General features: G+C 40.5%; 1 protein-coding gene across 14 annotated transcripts in view; it reads left to right on the top strand.

The window, feature by feature from the left end:
* Positions 1-24,545, top strand: part of NFAT5 (nuclear factor of activated T cells 5) — a 134,083-nt gene that overhangs the window by 80,549 nt on the left and 28,989 nt on the right. For 13 of the 14 annotated variants that reach the window (XM_056525913.1, XM_056525928.1, XM_056525916.1 and 10 more), the window contains 5 exons: positions 1,095-1,267; positions 3,214-3,348; positions 10,525-10,577; positions 11,027-11,159; positions 11,719-11,796. In XM_056525913.1, coding sequence (XP_056381888.1) covers positions 1,095-1,267; positions 3,214-3,348; positions 10,525-10,577; positions 11,027-11,159; positions 11,719-11,796 — 572 coding nt within the window. The remainder of the gene's footprint in view (positions 1-1,094; positions 1,268-3,213; positions 3,349-10,524; positions 10,578-11,026; positions 11,160-11,718; positions 11,797-24,545) is intronic. The other variant, XM_056525914.1, reaches the window with a different exon arrangement.

Genomic DNA, 24,545 nt, shown 5'->3' with positions numbered 1-24,545 from the left:
CTAAAATGACTTGCCCCACCCACTTTTTTTCCCATTGTTACTGTATAATTGTATTATCTTAGATTTTTACACAGCCTAAGGATGTATTCACACATACAGTATGCTGCGCATATTTGATGCACAAGATTTGAAGCTGCAGATTTTATGCTGTGCTCAATGAATTTTTGTACATTAAAATCTGTAACTTCAAATTTTGTACATCAAATATGCGTGGGATACTGTGCACATGAATACACCCTAAGGCTCTGCAGCTGACCCAAAACAAAAATTACAACTCTTAGCATGTTGCACTATAAGTTATGGCGCAAAATGCTGGGAATGGCAGTATTGGTTTGGGTCTGCTGCTGAGCCTTAGGCTGTCCAGGCAAAGAATAGTGGGGAGGAGGGAACACTGTAGCCGCTTGAAGTGTCAAACCTGTTTAAACCATCCTCCCCTTCTGACTACCCAAGTCCCGTGCTTCCCAGTGTCGCGATGAGCCGGCAGTACTTCAGATCCCACTGTGCAGAAGAGAGATCTCCCAGGGGCAGGGAAATAGAGATAAATGTATATTTATTTTTATGAAGGGGACATTTAGTATGAAGAAGGGGGCCAGGCATAACAGTGCACCTTAAGGCTAGGAAACACCCCAAGTGCACAAAGCCACCTAATTTAAATTATTTTTAGGGAATATCACATGATCAGAGGCATTCAAAAACACTGTATTATCAGTATTAGCCTCTACCAACAGGTTGGTGCGGGTAACGCTTTTCACAGATTACCTTTTTAAGGTTAATACCAAAGATAAAAACTTGGGCGACAGACATTACGTTACCAATTAATTTTTATGTCTGTGTTTTAGGCCTTGAGCCATTTACTAGTTGTCTAGATCATGCTGTGGGATAATATGGGGTTTTGCAGCTGTGTTGCTGAGCTGCAGTTTTGAGCCTTCTGTTTTATACCATCACCACCATCCCCCCCCCCCCTTTTGGTGTTAATTGCTGTTAGCGATAATTGCCATAGAAACCGTACCCTGCCATGCTTTCTGTGTGGTATTGCATTAAATAAAAAAACAACAACACATTTTCACCCTTTATGCACATTGCTCTTTTCATAGGGTTGATTGTGTTGGAATCCTGAAGCTCAGGAACGCTGATGTTGAAGCCCGAATTGGAATTGCCGGTTCCAAGAAGAAGAGCACGCGAGCGAGGCTTGTGTTCCGAGTAAACATCCCTCGGAAGGATGGTTCAATTTTAACCTTACAAACCCCATCATCCCCAATCTTGTGTAGTAAGTGTTTTCATCACTTTACATCAATTCAAGCATTGCCACCATTATATGATATGGTTCTTATCATGCTGATAACCAAGAAGACCTATGGAAGTATAATACATGTGCATTGGGTAGTTGTTTACCACTCTGACTATGGAAACATATTATAGTGAAGATATAGTGAAGAAGTTCAGTATTGGTTTCTTCTTATGTCTGTTGACCTGAGGTGTCTAATAGCAGCTATAAACACGAACAGTATTGAGTTGGTGTGCATAGGACCACCATCAAAGTTCATTCTGAGAGCTTAACCTACATCTACATGCAAATATTTACCCGATGCTCTTTCATCAATTTCCAGACACAGTGTTCTCCATTCAATTTTCCTATTTAAATGCTTACTTTTTACAAAGCATAACAAAAGGAAAAAAAATTGTCAGCAATACAAAACCATGTTGACCGGTAGTATTAATGTGGTATTATGATTTATATAATTTACATATACCAATTGGTAGACTATTCAAGTTCCTAAATCATACAAGCCAGCCCAATTGATGTTAATGATAAGGAAAAGTTTAATCAGGAGAAGTCTGGGAAACTTAAAAGTAAGGAAAAGAGTGCAAAGTTTTATTTGTAACATGAAAACTATTTACATGTAATCAGTTTGTGTGAACAGCAAAATAACTCATTTCCTCCTTCTCAAACTCAGTGGAAAATATGGAGGAGTTAGGAAAACACAAGACTGAGTAAATGCTTTATTGGGATATGAAGTAGAGAGAACAGTAACATTAGCAGTGAAATTAATGGCAGTGTTGTATCCATGGCAAGATAGACAACAACATTGTCAAGAGGATCCCATGGACTATAATGGAGTCAATTAGGATTCATAATATTCTTGATTTTACAAGACAAAGTATTGCTGCATGCTGTGTGGTTTTCACCAGTATTTGTGATGGACAGCAACACAGATGGGAAATCCAAAATGTTGTTTATGATGAAGTTGGTGTTTTTAGTGTCAAACTGAATAGTTTTTTGAAAACAGCAAAATACAAGTGCAAAAAAGTGGCCCAAAGGACGCGGCATGAAGAACAAATAGTATTTAAAAGGCAAACAAAATTAATAAAAAATTCCAGGCAAAAGAAAGGGGAATGGGAGGGCAAAGCAAGAGATGCAGTCAGGAGGTCGGGGAAGGGGTTGGGGGGGGGATCTAGGGCAGGTCATAACCTACATATATAGATAAACAGAGACATACATAGAAAGTAAAACACACAGCATACAGTCAAAGGCGTAAATAAAAGGAGATATTAAAGTTAGTGTTTTTGAAAATTCAGTGATCTGTTTTCAGTCCTTGTGCCCTTTGTTCCCACTTTGTTTTCAGTCTGCTGTGCACACAGAAAATCTATTTAATTCATATACCTGCCAAAACGTACATGGTCTCTGTTTTTTGGTCAGAAGAGCCTGGATGAATAGAACTTTAACACAGTTTGGAGGACCTGAGAAAAAGCATATTATAATTATTAGTATGAGAATTGCACTACTGTTCATGTTTATATATCATTGTGGGCTTGGCTTGAGCTGTGCCATTCCAAACACTACTCGTAATAGTAAACTAGCTAACGTGACTTATTACAACGACAGCTTGGCCTTGTCAAGTATTTATATTTCTTTCTGGACTAAATTGAACCTTATACATAACAAGAGTTTTGTGTGCCTGCAGGAAAAAACTTTTTAATGCTTGGACCAATACTAGAGGGTCACTCTGACATTGGGATCAGTGGTCCAAGTAATGTGACTTTTGGTCCTTTTCCTTGCACTGTTCTAGTAGTCAATCCTCTAGGGCAAACCACTACCCTATTCCCTGGGTATCTTTTTTTACATTGTTAATAAATTTCAATACCTAGATGTCTTTTTGTACATGAATAGAGAAGACGCTATTAGACTAACATGCCCTGTTCTCTTCTCTTTAGCTCAGCCTGCAGGGGTGCCAGAGATTCTCAAGAAAAGTCTGCACAGTTGCTCTGTAAAAGGAGAAGAGGAGGTGTTCTTAATAGGCAAAAACTTTCTAAAAGGAGCGAAGGTTGTGTTCCAGGAAAACATTGCAGGTATTTACAACTTTAGTTTTACTAGTCCAGTGTCATATTAAAATGATCAAGAATCCTCTATTTTTTTTTCTTTCTTTGCCTACTACACCCTAAATAGGCACAGTTATTAGCAAGACTGTTTACATAATGTAGATAAGAATATTTGTAAAATACATTGGTCAAAAAAATGTGTAAATTGTTAGGTGAAAATATGTTCCATACTTTCCAGTAGGGGTCCCTCTACTGTCAAAAACACCGTCTTGTCCCTGCAGCTATTGCCTTTGTGTCTCGGCCAGCAGCTGTGCTGAAACGACAAAATACAGGAAGTGTGTGCATACTCCTGACTTGTCATTCAGTCTGTTTTGTGAGCAGGGGGTGTGTCACAGAGCCTCAACAGGAGCCAGTTGTCAGCTCTGAGAAGTGAGGGAAGAAGTTTCCACATGAGTTGTGAGAACCCCCCCTCCACCTCCCTCAGTGAACTGCTGCAGACTAACCCATTGGACAAGACACCTGATCAAAGGTGGTCCTAAAGTCCCTCAGTTACATGTCAACACTATTTTAGGAACTAGTCCCAGAGAACCGCCCTAAACTAAAGACACCCTTAATTGATAAATAAAACTTAGCTTTTATTGACACTAAAGTTAAATGTTATATATCAGTGCTCTTAGGTACCATTTGTGACAAAGTGTTTTAAAATTCCGTGCACCAACTCATGTGATCACTCATGTGATGACTTTTTGTATTTTGATCTCTATCTCAGATTCACTGTATACCAGTATCATCAAGTGCAAGCTATTCTTTAGCATAAATCTCTGCTTTTTTCACTTGTTTGGTAATAGCTACACTTAAATATGTCAGGCTCTTGTGATTTCACATGAAGATGCCGATCTAAAACCAATAACACTTCCCTTCCTAATGTTTCACCAGTTCCCTGGCTTTCTCAAAGCCTTGTGCCTTTGAAAAAGCTAGGGAACTGGTGAAACGTTAGGGAGGTGTTATTGGTTTTAGATCAGCACCTCCATGTGAAATCACAAGAGCCTGACATATTTAACTCCTTGGGGACGGAGGGCGTACCTATATGCCCTCAGCCCGCTCCCTGTCTATAACGTGGGGCAAAGCCGTGGCCCCACATCATAGTGGGTCGGGCCCGGCCTCTAACAACGGCCAAGACCCATGGCTAATGGCGAGCGGCATTGATCGCAGTGCTGCGTGCTATTAACCCTTTAGGGTTAAAGTGAAAGTAAAGCACTGCCGGTTAGCTCAGGGTACTGTTCGGGATGGCCGCGGTGAATTCGCGGCATCCCGAACAGCTGTAAAGACAGCAAGAGGGTCCCTACCTGCCTCCTTGCTGTCCGATCGCCGAATGACTGCTCAGTGCCTGAGATCCAGGCATGAGCAGTCAAGCGGCAGAATCATTGATCAATGGTTTCCTATGAGAAACCATTGATCAGTGTATGCAGTGTTATAGCCCCATATGGGAGCTATAACACTGCAAAAAAAAGTGAAAAAAAAGTGAATAAAGATCATTTAACCCCTTCCCTAATAAAAGTTTGAATCGCCCCCCTTTTCCCATTAAAAAAACTGTGTAAATAAAAATAAACATATGTGGTATCACCGTGTGCGGAAATGTCCGAATTATAAAATTATATCGTTAATTAAATCGCAAGGTCAATGGCGCACGCACAACAAAATCCCAAAGTCCAAAATAACGTATTTTTGGTCACTTTTTATATCATAAAAAAATGAATAAAAGTGATCAAATAGTCCGATCAATACATAAATGGTACCACTAAAAACTTCAGATCACAGTGCAAAAAATGAGCCCTCACACTGCCCCATACACAGAAAAATAAAAAGTTATAGGGGTTAGAAGATGACTATTTTAAACGTAAACCTTTTCCTGTATGTAGTTGTGATTTTTTCCAGAAGTATGGCAAAATCAAACCTATATAAGTAGGGTATCATTTTAATCGTATGGACCTACAGAATAAAGAGAAGGTGTCCTTTTTACCGAAAAATTTACTGCGTAGAAATGGAAGCCCCCAAAATTTACAAAATGGCATTTTTTCTTCAATTTTGTCGCACAATGATTTTTTTTTTTCCATTTCACCGTAGATTTTTGGGTACAATGACTGATGTCATTACAAAGTAGAATTGGTGGCGCAAAAAATAAGCCATCATATGGATGTAGCTGCAAAATTGAAAGGGTTATGATTTTTTTAAGGTAAGGAGGAAAAAACAAAAGTACAAAAACTTGAAAACCCTCTGTCCCCAAGGGGTTAAGTGCAGCCATTCCCAAACAAGGGAAAAAGCAGAAATGTATGCTAAAGAATAGCTTGCACTTGATGATACTGGTATACAGTGAATCACAGATAGAGATCAAAATACACTGCTTAAAAAAATAAAGGGAACACTAAGATAACACATTCTGGATCTTAATGAATGAACTAATCGTCTGAAATACTTTCGTCTTTATATAGTAGAATGTGCTGACAACAAAATCACACAAAAATTATCAATGGAAATCAAATTTATCAACCCGTGGAGGTCTGGATATGGAGTCACACATCAAAATGGAAAACCACACTACAGGCTGATCCAACTTTGATGTAATGTCCTTAAAACAAGTCAAAATGAGGCTCAGAAGTGTGTTTGGCCTCCACGCGCCCGTATGACCTCCTTAAAATGCCTGGGCATGCTCCTGATGAGGTGGGATGTCCTCCCAGACCTGGACTAAAGCATCCGCCAACTCCTGGGCAGTCTGTGGTGCAATGTGGCGTTGGTGGATGGAGCGAGACATGATGTCCCAGACAGAGGTGTAGCTTGTAACTTCTGGGCCCCAATGCAAAATCTGCAACAGGGCCCCATATGCCAACTGCAATACTGGTCTCTTATGGGGAAGATGTGCTTTGGGGCCCCCTTAGGCGCCAGGCCCGGTGCGACTGCTACCTCTGCTACCTCTATAGCTATGCCACTGGTCCCAGATGTGCTCAATTGGATTCTGGTCTGGGGAACGGGCGGGCCAGTCCATAGCATCAATGCCTTCCTCTTGCAGGAACTGCTGACACACTCCAGCCACATGAGGTCTAGCATTGTCTTGCATTAACAGGAGCCCAGGGCCAACCGCATCAGCATATGGTCTCACAAGGGGTCTGAGGTTCTCATGTCTGTACCTAATGGCAGTCAGGTTACCTCTGGCAAGCACATGGAGGGCTGTGTGGCACCCCAAAGAAATGCCACCCCCACACCATTACTGACCCACTGCCAAACCAATCATGCTGGAGGATGTTGCAGGCAGCAAAACGTTCTCCACGGCGTCTCCAGACTCTGTCACATGTGCTCAGTGTAAACCTGCTTTCATCTGTCAAGAGCATAGGGCGCCAGTGATGAATTTGCCAATCTTGGTGTTCTATGGCAAATGCCAAACGTCCTGCTCGGTATTGGGCTGTAAGCACAACCCCCACCTGTGGACATCGGGCCCTCATACCACCCTCATGGAGTCTGTTTCTGACTGTTTGGACACATGCACATTTGTGGCCTGCTGAAGGTCATTTTGCGGGGCTCTGGCAGTGCTCCTCCTGCTCCTCCTTGCACAAAGGTGGAGGTAGCTGTCCTGCTGCTGGGTTTTTGCCCTCCTACGGCCTCCTCCACGTCTCCTGATGTACTGACCTGTCTCCTGGTAGCGCCTCCATGCTCTGGACACTACGCTGACAGACGCAGCAAACCTTCTTGCCACAGCTCGCATTGATGTGCCATCCTGGATGAGCTGCACTACCTGAGCCACTTGTGTGGGTTATAGTCTCATGTCTCATGTTACCACTAGAGTTAAAGCACCGCTAGCATTAAAAGGTGACCAAAACATCAGCCAGGAAGCATAGGAACTGAGAAGTGGTCTGTGGTCACCACCTGCAGAACCACTCCTTTATTGGGGGTGTCTTGCCAATTGCCTTTAATTTCCACCTGTTGTCTGTTCCATTTGCACAACAGCATTTGAAAATGATTGTCAATCAGTGTTGCTTCCTCAGTGGACAGTGTGATTTAACAGAAGTGTGATTGACTTGGAGTTACATTGTGGTGTTTAAGTGTTCCCTTTAATTTTTTGAGCAGTGTACAAAAAATTATCACTTGAGTTGGTGCATGAAATTTTAAAACACTATCACAAATGGTACCTAAGAGCACTGTCATATAACAGTGTTAATAAAAGCTAAGTTTTATTTGACCAATTAAGGTTGTCTTTAGTTTAGGGAGGTCCTTAAGGACTAGTCCCTAAAAAGTGTTGATTTACAAGTTGCCCTGAGACCCCTAGGGGAGTTTTTTTTTTAATATCACTCAGTTACATGTAACATAGTTCATAAGGTTAAAAAAAGACCAGAGTCCATCTAGTTCAACCTATATCCCTAATGAGTCCCTACTGAGTTGATCCAGAGGAAGGCAAAAAACCCTCATACTAGAGGTAAAAATTCCTTCCTGACTCAAACTATGGCAGTTGGAATAAATCTCTGGATCAACATGCTGTCCCTAAATATCTAGTATACATAACCATCAATGTTATTATTCTTCAAAAATGCATCCAGACCCCTTTCAAACTCTTTTACAGAGTTCACCATGACCACCTCCTCCGGGAGAGAATTCCACAGTCTTACTGCTCTTACAGTAAAGAACCCCCGTCTGTGGTGGTGTAGAAACCTTCTTTCCTCTAAACGTAGAGGATGCCCCCTTGTTATAGATACAGTCCTGGGTCTAAATAGATCATGGGACAGATCTCTGTACAGTCCCCTGATATATTTATACATAGTTATTAGGTCGCCCCTAACCCTTCTTCTTTCTAAACTAAATAACCCCAATTCTGATAATCTTTCTGGGTACTGTAGTTCTCCCATTCCCCGTACTACCCTGGTTGCCCGTCTTTGAACCCTCTACAGCTCCACTATATCTTTCTTGTACACTGGTGCCCAGTACTGTACACATTATACTATTTGTGGTCTGACTAGGGATTTGTACAACTGTAGAATTATTTCCTGGTCGTGGGCATCTATGCCCCTATTGATGCACCCCATGATTTTATTTGCCTTTGCATTAGCTGTCCGACACTGGTCACTACAGCTAAGTTTACTATTAACTAAAACCCCTAAGTCCTTTTCCACGTCAGTCGTCCCAAGTGTTCTCCCATTGAATATATAACCCTGTCCCGGATTTTTCCTCCCCATGTGCATTACCTTACATTTATCAGTGTTAAACCTCATCTGCCACTTCTCAGCCCAAACCTCCAACCTATCCAGATCCATTTGTAACAGTGCACTGTCCTCTATTGTGTTTAGCGCTTTACAGAGTCTAGTATCATCTGCAAAGATTGCTACTTTACTATTCAACCCCTCTACAAGGTCATTAATGAATATATTAAATAGAACAGGACCCAAGACTGACCCCTGTGGTACCTCACTAGTAACAGTCACCCAATCAGAATAAGTACCATTAATAACCACCCTCTGTTTCCTATCACTGAGCCAGTTACTTAACCATTTATACACATTCTCCCCCAGCCCGATCCTTCTCATTTTATGCACCAACCTTTTATGTGGCACTGTATCAAATGCTTTGGAAAAATCAAGACATACGACATCCAGCGATTGCCCCTGGTCCAGTCTGGAGCTCACCTCCTCATAAAAGCTGGTCAGGTTAGTTTGACAGGACCGATCCCTCTTAAACCATTTATTTTTATCAATATACTCCAAAATAGCATCTCTTAGAAAAACCCTCAAACAATTTACATACAACGGAGTTTAAACTAACAGGACTATAATTTCCAGGGTCACCTTTTGTCCCCTTTTTAAATATTGGCAACACATTTGCCATGCGCCAGTCCTGGGGAACAGTCCTTGTTACTATAGAGTCCCTGAATATTAAAAATAGAGGTCTGTCTATTACAATACTTAATTCCTTTAGAACTCGGGGTGAATGCCATCTGGACCTGGCGATTTGTCTATTTTGATTTTTTGTAGGTGGCACTGTACTTCTTCCTGGGTTAGACAGGTGATCTGTACTGGGGAGTTTACCTTATCACACTGTATTTCACCTGGCATTTCATTTTCCTCGGTGAATACAGTGGAGAAGAATTTGTTTAATATATTTGCTTTTTCCTGATCCCTGTTTATAATTTCTTCATCATTTTTTAAATGGCCTACACTTTCATTTTTGACCTTTTTGCTATTTATATAGTTAAAGAACATTTTGGGGTTAGTTTTACTCTTTTTGGCAATGAGTCTTTATGTAGCATTTGTAAAAGTCTTGGTGCAAAGGTTGAAGAACGGAATAATAAACAAAGTGCTAAAGCACATTGGGGGAGATTTATCAAAACCTGTGCAAAGGAAAAGTTGCCCAGTTGCCCATAGCAACCAATCAGATTGCTTCTTTCATTATGCAAAGCCTTGTTAAAAATGAAAGAAGCAATCTGATTGGTTTCAATGAGCAACTTTTCCTCTAGACAGGTTTTGATAAATCATCCCTATTGTGTTAACTCACTACCAATTTATAATGACTATAATAGTTTATCAGGAGCACATGACGTTTTATTGGCTAGTAGCTTTTCTTGCTGGAGACTCTGTCCCTAGCAAGGAAATTAATTGTTTGAATGGACAACCCTCTCCCCTCTATTGGAATGTGGAAACAGCTGGTGAGCTGTTATTCCCAACGATAAGGTGGTCTATCATCAGTGAGGGTGGTCTCACAAACTTTTATTAAATATGGGATGTCTTGAACAATTCCGCCCATACTGCTATTGATTCCTCCTCATTGGCTCATTAACACTGCCTACTGTACATGTTTATGCGCCATGTGATTCATATGATCCATATTTTTCTTGACCCTAGGTGGCAATATTCCTCGTAGTCTCAGCCCAAGCTCTGTTTTATTTTTGGACCTTTGGATAAATGATTTTCTCACGGTTCTTGTTTGTACATGCAACTTATTTTTGCCTTTGTCCCTATATATAACTGTTTATATGTATGCTGTGCTACTTTGCTAACATAAATTTGCTAATATCCTGATTGTCATTTCTTGCAAGATGCAGTTTTTTTCCTGTTTCATCTCAATGTCTTGTTGTTTGTGGAATTTGCCTAGCATCGATTGTCAATAAAAATTGGGTTGTTTCGTACTTTTGTGGAATTTTATTTATCATGTTTTTTTTTCTTTTGGTTTCAGATGATAATTCTTGGAAAGCTGAAGCTGAAATAGACATGGAGTTATTTCACCAGGTACCATAGCACTTTCAGGGCGATTTTGTGTAAATCTGTACATATGTAAAGCAGATCAGGGTTGGAGAGACACAACTGCTAATTTGGCAAGAATGCTGTTTAATGCTCTGAGTGTATTGTCCATATGACACATTCATGGGATCTCTGATTACTTAAATAAACGAACTGAAGCTATATTTGTGTAAAATAATAAAATGATGCATACTCTCCTTACCCAGTCCAGCGCTGGCACTGGCTACTTTTTACTTCCCCTAATGATGCATTCACCCTTCTCTTTAGAACACATTGCATCCATCCACTGAGGATGCAGTGGGTTCAGAATGTCATCAGTAGAGTAGGGAGAGCACATCAACAGGGGCAGAATTTCAACTCTTACTGGGGCATTACACTGTTTTTGAGGGCATCATTTTTTATATTTTGTTTATATATTCCATTTTTATTTGCTGTAGAATCATCTTATAGTGAAGGTTCCTCCTTACCATGACCAGCATATCACTTCCCCTGTTTCCGTTGTAATGTTTGTGGTGACAAATGCAGGTCGATCTCATGAAGTTCAGCCTTTCACATACACTCCAGAACCATGTAAGTACCGCTTTCTTACCAAGTCTGTGTTTTAGGACCACATTACATAGGCCAAGCTACACAGTGACCTACAATTGTGAATCACAATTTGCCATGTATTCTGGGCCTTGTGCTGCACCATTCCCATTGACTGCATGGATGGAATCAGAATACATTACATATACAAGACAATCTATAGTAAATAAAAGATAGACATGTTAATAATTTGAGGGCATTTTATTATAAATTTAGCTGGTGAAGAGACCTTTTATTGGGATTTACGTTGTGTATTATTTTTTAACCATGTTATAGATCTATGTCCTAGTCTTCTGTACAGTCTATGGTCCTCCTTGCTTTTGGTAAAGAGGGGCACAGATTTGAAGTTGTAGGCATGTATGTGAATTGTGCTGTTGCATCTGAACTAGGCCTCATAGTGTGTTAAAAAAGAGGATATTGGCAAAGGGGGCTGAGATATAGAAAATATTTTTATGTAACAGAGCTATGGCTTAGAAATATTCACTCCTTATTTTTAGTGTTTTATTTTCCTAATGTGTAATTAATTCTTGTATTCCATTGGCAGCCATTCCTGTAAGTGTTCTCATAAAGAAAGAGATATCCAGTCCATCACAGTCCTGTACTTTTGAAGACTCTATGAAAGGTATTCATATGCTTCATATTGTTTCAAAAGTTCACTAAATTTCACCCAGACTTTTCTTTTTTTTTTTTTTTTGCAAAAGGCAACTTCTTCCATAATTGTATGCTTTCATATTTGTAGAATTAAGATAAGTTTATAGTTAGAAGTGGATATGTGCTAGATGTCCCTATCCAGACCAGGCACATGGGTTTTCTGGTACTTTAAATTTAAATGGTAACTCCACTCCCTAGCGTCCTGAACATTGAGTTTCGAACGCTGTGTGCGGGCTTCCGTGTTCACGCCCAACCCCTCGTGACATCACGGCCTGCCCCTCATTGAAAGTCTATGGGAAGGGGGCGGAATGTCACAAGGGGGTGGGCGTGAACACGGAAGCCCGCACACAGCATTCGGTACTCAATGTTCCGGACGCTAGGTAGCGGAGTAACCCTTTAAAAATTGATGGCCTATTTTTAACATAGGCCACCAATATCTGATTGGTGGGTGTCTGACTCCTGTTTCAGAGTGCAAAAGCCTCTTCAGAGTTTGCTTATATAATAATGCAGATACAATGTTGCTCACTAGAATCGAGCTTTACTTCAGTACTAGGTTGAATAGTCTCTAAACAAACTCCATGGATTGCCACATGCCCTAGATTCTGCCAAACAGTGTTTTAGTCACAGAAAACCATTTAAAATCATTCAATTGGTTGTTTACCCTTTTTATAGATATTACTAATATATGAAAGCTTGTTTTTGTTGTAAAATATTTTTCAACATCAAATCCTGCAGTAAAAGCTATTTTACTTATGAACTGTGACATTCACTATGAGAGTTGTGTCAGCCTCTTTACAGCTGCTGCCATAGTATATAGTATTTGGTAGATGTATCACATGATAACTAAACTCACTCAAGGTTCATTAACCAGCAATTGGTTATGACAGGGGCTTGGTGGAGAGGTTGTGTGAGTACTTTATTGATCTTTTAGCTTTTAATGGGCTTTCCCACTAAATTAATGTTGGGTTAAGAAATCATTAATAAGCAAAAAATATTTGTAATTTTTAAAAAAAAAATTTAGATTCTGTACCATTTACTAGATATCATTTCTCCTGCCTCCTAAAAGCACATATATTTTCCTCCTTAGTTTCTATGGGTTTTGTCCACTTGATCTGCCAAACTTTGGTCACACATGCGCCTCTTGGTTGGATTCCTCAGTGTATCGGTGCAGCAATACTTGCATAGGTTTGCACTGATTAAAGGGGTTATCCACCATAAGGTTATTTTAGTATGTACCTGGCAGGCAGTAATGGACATGCTTAGGAAGCATCTGCACTTGTCTTGGGCTAAATGGCTATGTTGTGAGATTACCATAATACTGTGGCTAGCTTTTTATGAACTTGTATTTCCTGTTTAACTTTTCTTTTTTTGACTACAAATCCCACAATTCCATTTTCCTCCCTCCCACCCATCAGCCACCCCACCCATTGAAACAAAAGACCTGTGGTTTTCAATCAGGGTGCCTACAGGTGTTGCATTAGTTGCAGATTGATCTCTCTCCCACCAAGCGATCGCTCCACCCATTAAAGCAGACAGGCTCCCTGTCATCAGCTGACTAGTGAGTCAGGTCTCGACCGCATTGCAAGCTGGGAAAAATCTGAGAAAGCAGTCATTTTGAATGCTGTTAAAAATAAATAGTGGGGTGAAAATCACATAAGAATTGTGAGAAAACCGTCACACACAGGTACAGACACTATATTATGAACTGTAACTTTACAGCCCCTGTAGCATAGTCAAATAAAAAAAAATCCTGGAATACCCCTTTAACTGCATTCAGCTTGGTTGATGTCACTCCATCATGTTGGCATGCCTTGCTGCATTGTGTGACAGAAGCACGCTGTAAATTAAAGTCCATAGTGTTCTGCAGGAAGCGGGTAGTGCCAAATGCAAGATCAGCTTTCTAAATTCCCAGAAGTATGGTAGATGTGTAAAAATGTAGTACTTGGAATGTTAGACCCCACTTGTATTGGTAAGAAAATCACAATTTAACCCCTTAAGGACCACGGACGTAAATGTACCTCCTGGTTTGGCGGGACTTCCCGCACCAGGACGTACATTTACGTCCTGTGTATAACCGCGAGTATCGGAACGGTGCTCGTGTCATACACGGCAGGTTCCGGCTGCAAGTAGCAGCCGGGGACCCGCCCGTAATGGCTGACATCCGCGATCGCGCGGATGTCCGCCATTAACCCCTCAGATGCCGTGATCAATACAGATCACGGCATCTGCGGCATTGCGGTACTTTGATTGGATGATCGGATCTCCCGCAGCGCTGCCGCTGCGATCTGATCATCCAGCATGGCGGCCAGAGGTCCCCCTCACCTGGCTCCGGCCATCTCCCAGGGTCCTCTGGTCTTAGATCGAGCAGACCAGAGAAGAAGATCATGATAATACTGATCAGTGCTGTGTCCTATGCATAGCACTGCACAGTATTAGCAATGAAAGGATTGCTATAGATAGTCCCCTATGGGGACATAAAAAGTGAAAAAAAATTAAAAAAAAAAGTTGAAAAATGTAAAAATAAAAAGTTAAAAATAAGTGAAAAATCCCCTCCCCCAATAAAAATGAAAAATGATCAGTTTTTCCCATTTTACCCCCAAAAACCGTAAACATTTTTTTTTTAATAAACATATTTGGTATCGCCGTGTGTGTAAATGTCCGAACTATCAAATTATAATCTTAATGATCCCGTACGGTGAATGGCATAAAGGTAAAACATTTATAAAGTCCAAAAATGCTGCTTTTTTGTCACATTTTATAAAAAAAAAAAAAAAAAATTTATAAAAAATTATCTAAAAGTTTTATATCTGCAAATGTGGTATCTAAAAAAAGTACAGAAGACGGTGCAAAAAAAAAATGAGCCCTCATACCAACCTATATACGGAAAAATTGAACAGTTATAGGTGGTCAAAATAGGGCGATTTTTAGATTTCTGATTTTGTACAAAAAGTTTTAGATTTTTTTAAAGTGGTACAAAAATATAAGGGTATCTAGCCATGGGTATCATTTTAGTCGTATTGACCCACAGAATAAAGAACACATATCCTTTTTACCATAAATTGTACAGTGTGAAAACGAAACCCTCCAAAATGTGCAAAATTTGGGTTTTCATTTAAATTTCCTCCCTAAAAAAAATTTTTTGGGGTTCACCGTACATTTTATGGTAAAATGAGAGGTTTCATTGCAAAGTACAATTGGTCACGCAAAAAACAATCTTATGGATTTTAGAAGGCGAGGAGGAAAAAACGAAAACGCAAAAGTAAAATTGGCCTGGTCCTTAAGGTGAAAATGGGCTTGGTCATTAAGGGGTTAAACAAACATGTGCATGTAAATGCTGGAATTGGTATTGATTGGCCAACCATTGTGTGATTTGATAGTTGTCATATATTAACAACTTTGTATAAAACGAATACAGTAGATCTTTTCCTTTAGCAGGGTTTGCTTTGAAGGCTCTCATTAGACTAAAATTGGTTGTCTGGCAAAAGCAACGACCTGTGTCAAAAAGTATAATGAAGAATCTTACTAATATACTGTTTTTATCCATACTGCACAGATCTCTCCATATAGGCTGAGCTCATTTTTCAGTTCATTAGATTTTAAGGCAGAAAGAAGATTTTCTCTCAGTCTGGGTAGTTTCAATCAGTTCAGGCTCACTGCTCTCTTATCTGAGAAATGCCTCATGCTGTCTTTAAATCTACTGAGCAGTGATCTTAACTCTCCCTCTTCACATCAATGGTCTGTCCCTGAGCAGACAGGAGGGGATGAGCTAGGAAAGGAGACCTCTCTGCATTCACAGCCAGGACATGACAGCTTTAAGAGAGACATCCCCACTGATAATTGAAGATCTTTGCACTTTGACTTATAACGTTATATTAGTATGCTGATATGTTTAACTTTTTGACACCATATACAGTTTTTTTTTTTATTTCACTGGACAGCCCCTTTAACTATGCAGCTTTGGTAGCTTTTCACAAAGCTTGAGGGTCTCTGTCTTGAGGATTTGGTCCTGCATAATTAATGGACATGAATTAGCTCAGGAAAACTCCTTAGCTTTATATGCCAGCTTGCAATGATGGGTTTATTTGCTCTTTTAACATTTTCTTGCTACAGCACTCATTGTACTCAGTTACAGATTTGGCAATCACACTCATTGTAGTGAATGATGTCCTCACTCCTGTAAATATTGGCACATTACAGACTTGGGACACTCTGTCTATGATAAGTCTCGTACATAGCACAAAGCCTGAGTGTCTCCTTTTTCTAATGAGTGACCAGAAAGCACCACTTTGTGCGGACACAGTATTTCACCTCTCATGGATAATACCTCTGGTTGGACAATATTTTATATCTAGTCATCTATAAAGACATTTGTGTGTTACTTGACTTTTTGCATCATGTTAAGTGGTTAAAGACATTTTAGTAATATGGTTTTCAGAATTTCACTTAAATCTAACCTCAGATTGTATCTGTTTCATAAAGGGGGCTGCCTGCTTTAAACATCTGACATTTTACCTTCCCTCAACAACTATCTGATCATTTGAAGTCTACAGGGAACTTTTATTGACTTCTTCAAACTTTACCGCTGCAAGGAATGTATTTGTGAAAATCATTGGGCATTTCTAGATTGCAGAGTGGTAGCTGGACCTGCAGAGTTTCTTTCCAAAAAATAACATGCGCATTTAGGGGTTTTCCTGGGAAAACTATTAATGGTGGCCTATAAGATCAATTGGGGGGGTCTTACTCCTGTAACCCCTGCCCATAAGCAGACTGAGGGGCCTCCAGCAAACAGGACATTCCCTTTTTTTTAGTTTACCAGACACTGTATCATAAGTTTTTAGTTGTGGCTGTGCCTCCTATTGCTTATCAGTTCTATGTACTTTAATGGGACTGTGCTTTCAATGGTTGCAATACCAGGCACAGCTACTGTTAAAGGTAAAGCACTCTGCCTGGAAAATAATGAAGAGTGGAGTGCCATGGCCCCTTCCGTCAGCTGATTAGTGGTGGCCCGAGTCATATTGATGGTCTATTCTGAGGTTAGGCCATCATTATTTTAGTCGAAGCAAGACCCCTCAACCCTGAAAAAAAAAATTGTACTCATTGTTGAGGCTTGCCAAGCAATACTTTGTCATGTGTTACGGTAGGTTCATGACTTTTCATATCCTTTTCATATCTACATCTATGGTTAAATTGCTAACAGATTATTTCTATGCTCAGGATAACCTATATAAGTAGTATGAAACTTGCAGAATTACAGCTCCTAGCAGCTGTAGAGCCACAGCTTGGAGACTGTTGGCCTACATTATGGGGGTGATTTATCAAAACCTGTCCAGAAGAAAAGTTGCTGGGTTGCCCATAGCAACCAATCAGATCGCTACTTTCATTTTTGAAAAAGCGTATGAAAAATGAAAGAAGCGAGCTGATTGGTTGCTATGGGCAACTCAACAACTTTTCCTTTGGATAGGTTTTAATAAATCTCCCCCAATAGGTGTATACCATATATTAAAAAGTACCTGTCACCAAATAAACTGTTCGCAACTACCTCAGGCTATGTTCCCTAACTACTCTTAACACCCCTTCTGCCCTCTAAACTATTTCATAGCTTTAAAAAGCTGTGTAACTTTCTTCTTGCTTGCATAGTGCAATTTCCAAGCAGGAGAAAGTGGGCGTTTCCCAGCAGGCATGACGTCACTGAAACCTGCTGGGGGCCACTTTCGCCCTTATGTTGTTGCAGCATTGTGATGAATAGAAGACCTCTGTGCATGTTTCAGTCTGAGCAGTATTCAGTGAGGCTCTCCTTCAGCTGTCAGTCTGTGTGGCTTTCTGTGAGAATCTGTGGAGCTTTCACTTTTCTGTGCAGCTGACAATCCAGCTCCGTGGAGAGATGCGCTTCCTGAGTTCGGACTCCTGCCAGGCCGGGAGGAGACCTAACTCACTGTATTAATTGTGGCAGGGAACAGAACAGAGCCACCTAATGGCCATTTTTTTATATTATATTTGAAACATATTTATGTTGATAATTTTAAAAGCAAGTGAATGGGAAAGTGTCTGCTAATTACACAAGGTACACTATAGTAAAAGTTTTATATGGTGACAGGTACTCTTAAATTTTGTAGTATTTTTTTCACACCACTTTGTTGTTCAGAATTGTATTGTGATTTGTTTGTCATTGGCATAAGGAACATGGATTGCAGTCACACTGTAGGAAATGGCAAACGTGATTGAGAAGTGGTTTTCTTCCAGGGGTCATTTGGGACCATGGAGTGCTGTTTACAGTACAGCGTGCATTAACTGGGTAGTAAAGCTGTTTACATCCAATCCCCTCTGGGCTCCAGCGTGACCTGTGTTTTGGTAGACTGATTTGCATTCCCGTTCTCACAGGCTGGAGCTACGGAATGCAGTTTTGTGAATGGTGGATGTAATGGACTTGACTTGTGACTTTGAATAAAAGGGAGATAAAAAACGGAGAGGGCAAATATCCTCTACTAATTCCTTAAACACACAAGCACTGGTGGGAACTTCCAAGCCCATAGAAAGTGTATAGTCCAGGTGACAGGGGACATGTTTATGTGGGGCAGTGCTCTCCAGCTGCAGAGGTATTCTTTGTGCCAGACAGTGATAAAACAACGTAGTGTTTGTGGCCCGCTCAGTATAGCGAGACAGACATGGAGTCTTTGCCAAGGAACTCCCATGAAAAATTCTTCTAAAATGACTTGGAAAACCTCAGAGAGGCTCAGAAATGGTTCCTGTTTTTCCTGTCCAAACCCTGCCAAGAAAATAAGATGCCTCATAATTTCCTCAAATAGAAATTCAGACCTGAAGAGCCGACAGAGACTAAAATAAGGGTAAATGGCATAAATGCTAAACAAGCATTAAAGGGGTACTCCGGTGAAAAACTTTTTTTTTTTTTTTTTTTTTAAATCAACTGGTGCCAGAAAGTTAAACAGATTTATAAGTTACTTCTATTAAAAAAAAATCTTAATTAGCTGTACTTATTACTTATTAGCTGCTGAATACTACAGTGGAAATTATTTTCCTTTTGAAACACAGAGCTGTCTGCTGACATCATGAGCACAGTTCTCTCTGCTGACATCTCTGTCCATTTTAGGAACTGTCAGAGTAAAAGGAAATCCCCCATAGCAAACATATGCTGTTCTGGACAGTTCCTAAAATGGACAGAGATGTCAGCAGACAGCTCTGTGTTTCAAAAAGAAAATTTCCGATGTAGTATTCAGCAGCTAATAAGTACACGAAAGATTAAGATTTTTTAATAGAAGTAATTTACAAATCTGTTTAACTTTCTGGCACCAGTTGATTTAAAAAAAAAAAAAAAAAAGGTTTTCACCGGAGTACCCCTTTAAGCAGCCAGGAACCCTGCTAGATGATGTAGAACAACTGTCTACATCATGTAAACACCATAAAGAGCACAAAACATTAGATTAATACGTAAAATATTAACAAGATGAAAAAAATAAAAAGTGGAGTGACAAAAGGATTGACAGTCTTTACTGTAAAAGTTTTTGACATTATAGGAAAATAAGCAAAAGGAAAGATTGGTATTTGACAGTATGGCTGCTGAAGTGGCATGGAGATGCCACTGAATGGGGGGGGGGGGGGTGGTGAAGGAATTCATACAGTCATGGCTGTAAATGTTGGCACCCCAGAAATTTTTCTAGAAAATGAAGTATTTCTCACAGAAAAGGATTGCAGTAACACATGTTTTGCTATACACATGTTTATTCCCTTTCTGTGTATTGGAACTAAACCGAAAAAGGGAGGAAATAAAGAAAATTGGACATAATGTCACACCAAAACTCCAAAAATGGTCTGGACAAAATTATTGGCACCCTTTCAAAATTGTGGAAAAATAAGATGTTTCAAGCATGTGATGCTCCTTTTAAACTCACCTTTAAAAATCACACCTGAAAGCATATCAAATGGAGAGAAGTTCACTTAGTCTTTGCATTGTGTGTCTGTGTGCCACACTAAGCATGGACAACAGAAAGAGGAGAAGAGAACTGTCTGAGGACTTGAGAACCAAAATTGTGGAAAAATATCAGCAATCTCAAAGTTACAACTCAATCTCCAGAGATCTAGATTTGCCTTTGTTCACAGTGCAAAACATTATCAAGAAGTTTGCAACCCATGGCACTGTAGCTAATGTCCTTGGGCATGTACGGAAGAGAAAAGTTGATGAAAGGTGTCAGCGCAGGATAGTCCGGATTGTGGATAAGCAGCCCCAAACAAGTTCTAAAGATATTCAAGCTGTCCTGCAGGATCAGGGAACATCATTGTCAGCGCGAACTATCCGTCGACATTTAAATGAAATGAAACGCTATTGCAGGAGACCCAGGAGGACCCCACTGTTGACACAGACATAAAAAAGCAAGACTACATTTTGCCAAAATGAACTTGAGTAAGCCAAAATCCTTCTGGGAAAACGTCTTGTGGACAGATGAGACAAAGATAGAGCTTTTTGGTAAAGCACATCATTCTACTGTTTACTGAAAGCAGAATGAGGCCTACAAAGAAAAGAACACATTACCTACAGTGAAATATGGTGGAGGTTCAATGATGTTTTGGGGTTGTTTTGCTGCCTCTGGCACTGGGTGCCTTGAATGTGTGCAAGGCATCATGAAATCCGAGGATTACCAACGGATTTTGGGTAGCACTGTACAGCCCAGTGTCAGAAAGCTGGGTTTGTGTCCGAGATCTTGGGTCTTCCAGCAGGACGATGACCCCAAACATACTTCAAAAAGCACCCAGAAATGGATGGCAACAAAGTGCTGGAGAGTTCTGAAGTGGCAGCAATGAGTCCAGATCTAAATCCCATTGAACACCTGTGGAGAGATCTTAAAATTGCTGTTGGGAAAAGGCGCCGTTCCAATACGAGAGACCTGGAGCAGTTTGCAAAGGAAGAGTGGTCCAACATTCCAGCTGAGAGGTGTAAGAAGCTTATTGATGGTTATAGGGAGCAACTGATTTCAGTTATTTTTTCCAAAGGGTGTGCAACCAAATATTAAGTTAAAGGAGAACTCCAGAACATAAAAATTGTCCCCCATAGTGTCGGCAGTAAAAAAAATAAAGATGTACATACCTTCCTCCGCTCCCCCGGGGCCTTCGGTAACCGGCTCCGGTCTCCGCCGTGATCCTCTTCCTGGTTTCTGGTGGTCGGAGAGTCTTACTGCTCTCAGCCAATCACCGACCGCAGTGAAGTCCCGACTCGGCCGGCGATAGGCTGAGTGGCAGTGTGACGTTTTCGGCCCCGGCCGCAGGTGCTGGTCTAGTGAAGAATTTTGTGTCCTGAAGCGTTTTCACACTGCCGCTCAGCCTATCGCTGGCCAAGTCTGACTTCGACCACCGGCAACCAGGAAGTGGATCGCTATGGAGACCGGAGCCGGTTACCGGAGGCCCCGGGGGAGCGGAGGTAGGTATGTACATCTTTATTTTTTTACTGCCGGCAGTATGGGCGACAATTTTTATATTCCGAAGTTCTCCTTTAAGGGTGCCAATAATTTTGTCCAGCCTATTTTTGGACATTATGTCAAATTAGCGTTTTTTTCCTCCCTTCTTTTGGTTTATTTCCAATACACACATAGGAAATAAACATGTGTATAGCTAAACATGTGTTACTGCAATCCTTTTCTGTAAGAAATACTTCATTTACTAGAAAAATTTTAGGGGTGCCAACATTTACGGCCATGACTTTATATTTACAATTGCCCCAAGGCACTTTAGCCCGGAGCACTAAAGTCCCATATATATAAAACTCCCCTAAAACCTAACTTTTAATGAGTATGTAGGTAAAATAAACCTAATGATTAGAACCTGGTAAAATTCACATCACTGCAACCTATATGTCCTTTGTATTGTCAATCCTATTATGCAAGAATCTCTGGTGTGGCCTATAGGCTCTTCCACCATGCATAACCATCAGTCCACACGGTGTGTTTAGTGGTGCCTACAAGCTACTGCAGCACAGTATGTGCCTATTGTTAAGCCACGTTGGCTCTAAATATCGCTGGTGGAGCCTTTCGGCTTAGCCACCTCAGCTGGTGGGGCCTACGGGCTCTTCCACCTTACTGTTTTGTATAGATATGCACGTAATGCTTATTAAAAACAAAAAAATCGTCCTCCTCTACATGTTTCGATGAAATAACACAGTTTTCAGGAGGAAAAATTAGTCAAACCACCTACAATGTGCTAATTTCCGATATTTATGGATATGGTCCTCATTCAACCTCAATCCGCGTCACTTCTAAGACAATTAATCGTGAGCATCCATCAATAGTCATGGCAACACGTACATTTTTGAGTCCCAGTCAATCCAATACAGGAGAATTTCACATATCCGCATACCTCACATCCTGTTTTGTCATCATCGTGCGTCCGCATGAAGTCCCGTGATATCAGACGATGTCTTGCGCGTGCTTGCAGTCTTATTCTTCTATTTCATGCTGCAGCAAAATCTATAGAGCTGAGTGAAATCTCTGCGCCTGCTCGTTGGTACCTATGGCCGTGCGAGACTTGTCAATACTCGCGCATGATCACGAACTTCAATGCAGGGAACGCCGACATTGTATAATTCGCATGCCGGAAAACTTAGTAAAAGATTCACTCGCGGGTAACTGAACAAATGGGCAAATACCCCTATAACAGTAGAGGCTTCAAAACATAATGGCCCAGATTTATCAAACTGCGTGAGAGAAAAAGTGGAGGGATTTTCTCACAGCAGCCAATCACAGCTCAGCTTACGAGTTCTGGTTAAGTGAAAATTGAGCTGTGATTGGATCCTGGGGGGAAAATCACTCCACTTTTCCTCTCACACAGTTTGATAAATCAGGGCAAATAAGTATAATATGAACCTTCCTTGATTCACTAGGTAAGTATATGAAGATCTTTAACACATCAATAAAACATATTGAAGCCTGATAATTATTTAATGGAGTGCCATAAATTATTATTATTATTATTATTATTATTATTATTAATAAAGTGCCATACAACATTATTGTCAGTTAGTAACATCTATGATTGGCCACTAAAAATACATGATGAATCGAGATATCAAGTGAATCCTACTATTAAATAACAAATAACAATTATTAATGTAATATGCCACTGGAAGATTTGCTAATCATTAGAAAGTTTCAAAATAGTAAATTAGATTATCATTGTTAAAGGAGTACTCCGGCACGCACTTTTTTCCTTTTATCCCGACCGGGCTGCAAAATAAAAGAAAACACACTTTCTCTTACCTGCCAACGAGCCCCAGAGCTCCGGTACACTCTGGTACAGGTGTTCGGTCCTCCGGGGCTGTATTCTTCTTACTTCCTGTTAGCCCGGCACGTCACGCGGAGCTTCAGCCTATCACCGGCCGCAGCGATGTCCCGCCTCGGCCGGTGATAGGCTGAAGCTCCGTGTGACGTGCCGGGCTAACAGGAAGTAAGAAGAATACAGCCCGGGGACCGAACACGTGTACCGGAGCTCCGGGGGCCCGTTGGCAGGTAAGAGAAAGTGTGTTTTCTTTTATTTTGCAGCCCGGACCGGATAAAAGGAAAAAAGTGCGCGCCGGAGTACTCCTTTAACTCAAAGGAAAGCGGCAAATGAGAACCCCTCATTTAAGCCTGATGGAGCCATACATTTTAGTCTGTGGATCCATAAAGACCCATAAAATGAAGTACCCTAATGTCCCTGTTATGTGCAAAGTGTATGTGGCGTGACAAGGAGGTATCTTTTTTGGTCTGAATTGTATTCAGTAGTTATGAGATTGTCTTTTGAGGGGTTGTGTGGTTTTTCCCACATACATATTCCGACAGTCGCAGATGGCTGTGAGTGTGTGTGTGTGTGTGTGTGTGTGTGTGTGTGTTTATCAGGCAGCCACATACTTTTTCTTCATCTCCAAGTGGCTGTGAACCAAATAGTCTCTGAGATTGCGTCCTCTCCGATATGTCACATTAGGTTTTCTTTTTCCCAAAACATCTGAAAGATCCTTCTCCATGGTTAGTAAGTGCCAATGCTTGCGTAGAATTCCCATTATTTTAGTATAGCCATCATAGGTCCATATGCAGCGTATCATGTTAGTTTCTTCAGGGAGTCTGGAATTTACCAGTAAGGTTCTTCTGTCACTATTTTTTGCGTTTTCAGATGTTTATGAGGGTAATTCCATTGTCTAAATAGTCTGTAAAGATCTTTACATTCTTCCTCGAATTGTTCCTCTGCCGAACCATTCCTCCAAGCACATAGGTATTGACCTACTGGTATGCTACTCTTTAGCATATTTGGGTGCCAACTCTCCCAATGTAAAAGAGAGTTGGTGGAGGTAGATTTTCTGTAAATTTTGATATGAATAGTGCCTGTATCGTCAATATAGATGTTATGATCAAAAAGGTTGATGGATTTGCCGACAAATTCAGAGGTGAATGGCATCCCGATATGATTGGTGTTCAAAAGACAAACAAAATCCTCAAAAAGTGCCTTCTCTCCATCCCAAAGAATTAGAACATCATTGATATACCTACCCCAAAAAGAAATGTGACTTGTGAAAGCTTCAAATAAATCACCAAAAACAATAATGTTTTCCCACCACTCTAAAAAGATTTGAGTAATTCGGTGCACAAACCGACCCCATAGCAGTGCCCTGTGTTTGGAGAAAAAAATGTGCCATTGAATAAAAAATAATTGTGTGTGAGAATAAATGTAAGAAGGTCGATAATAAAATTG

This window comes from Hyla sarda, chromosome 6 (assembly GCF_029499605.1).
Source record: "Hyla sarda isolate aHylSar1 chromosome 6, aHylSar1.hap1, whole genome shotgun sequence".
NCBI lineage: Eukaryota > Metazoa > Chordata > Amphibia > Anura > Hylidae > Hyla > Hyla sarda.
Note: the sequence above shows the minus strand (reverse complement) of the source record. Positions and strands in the feature narration are given on the sequence as shown.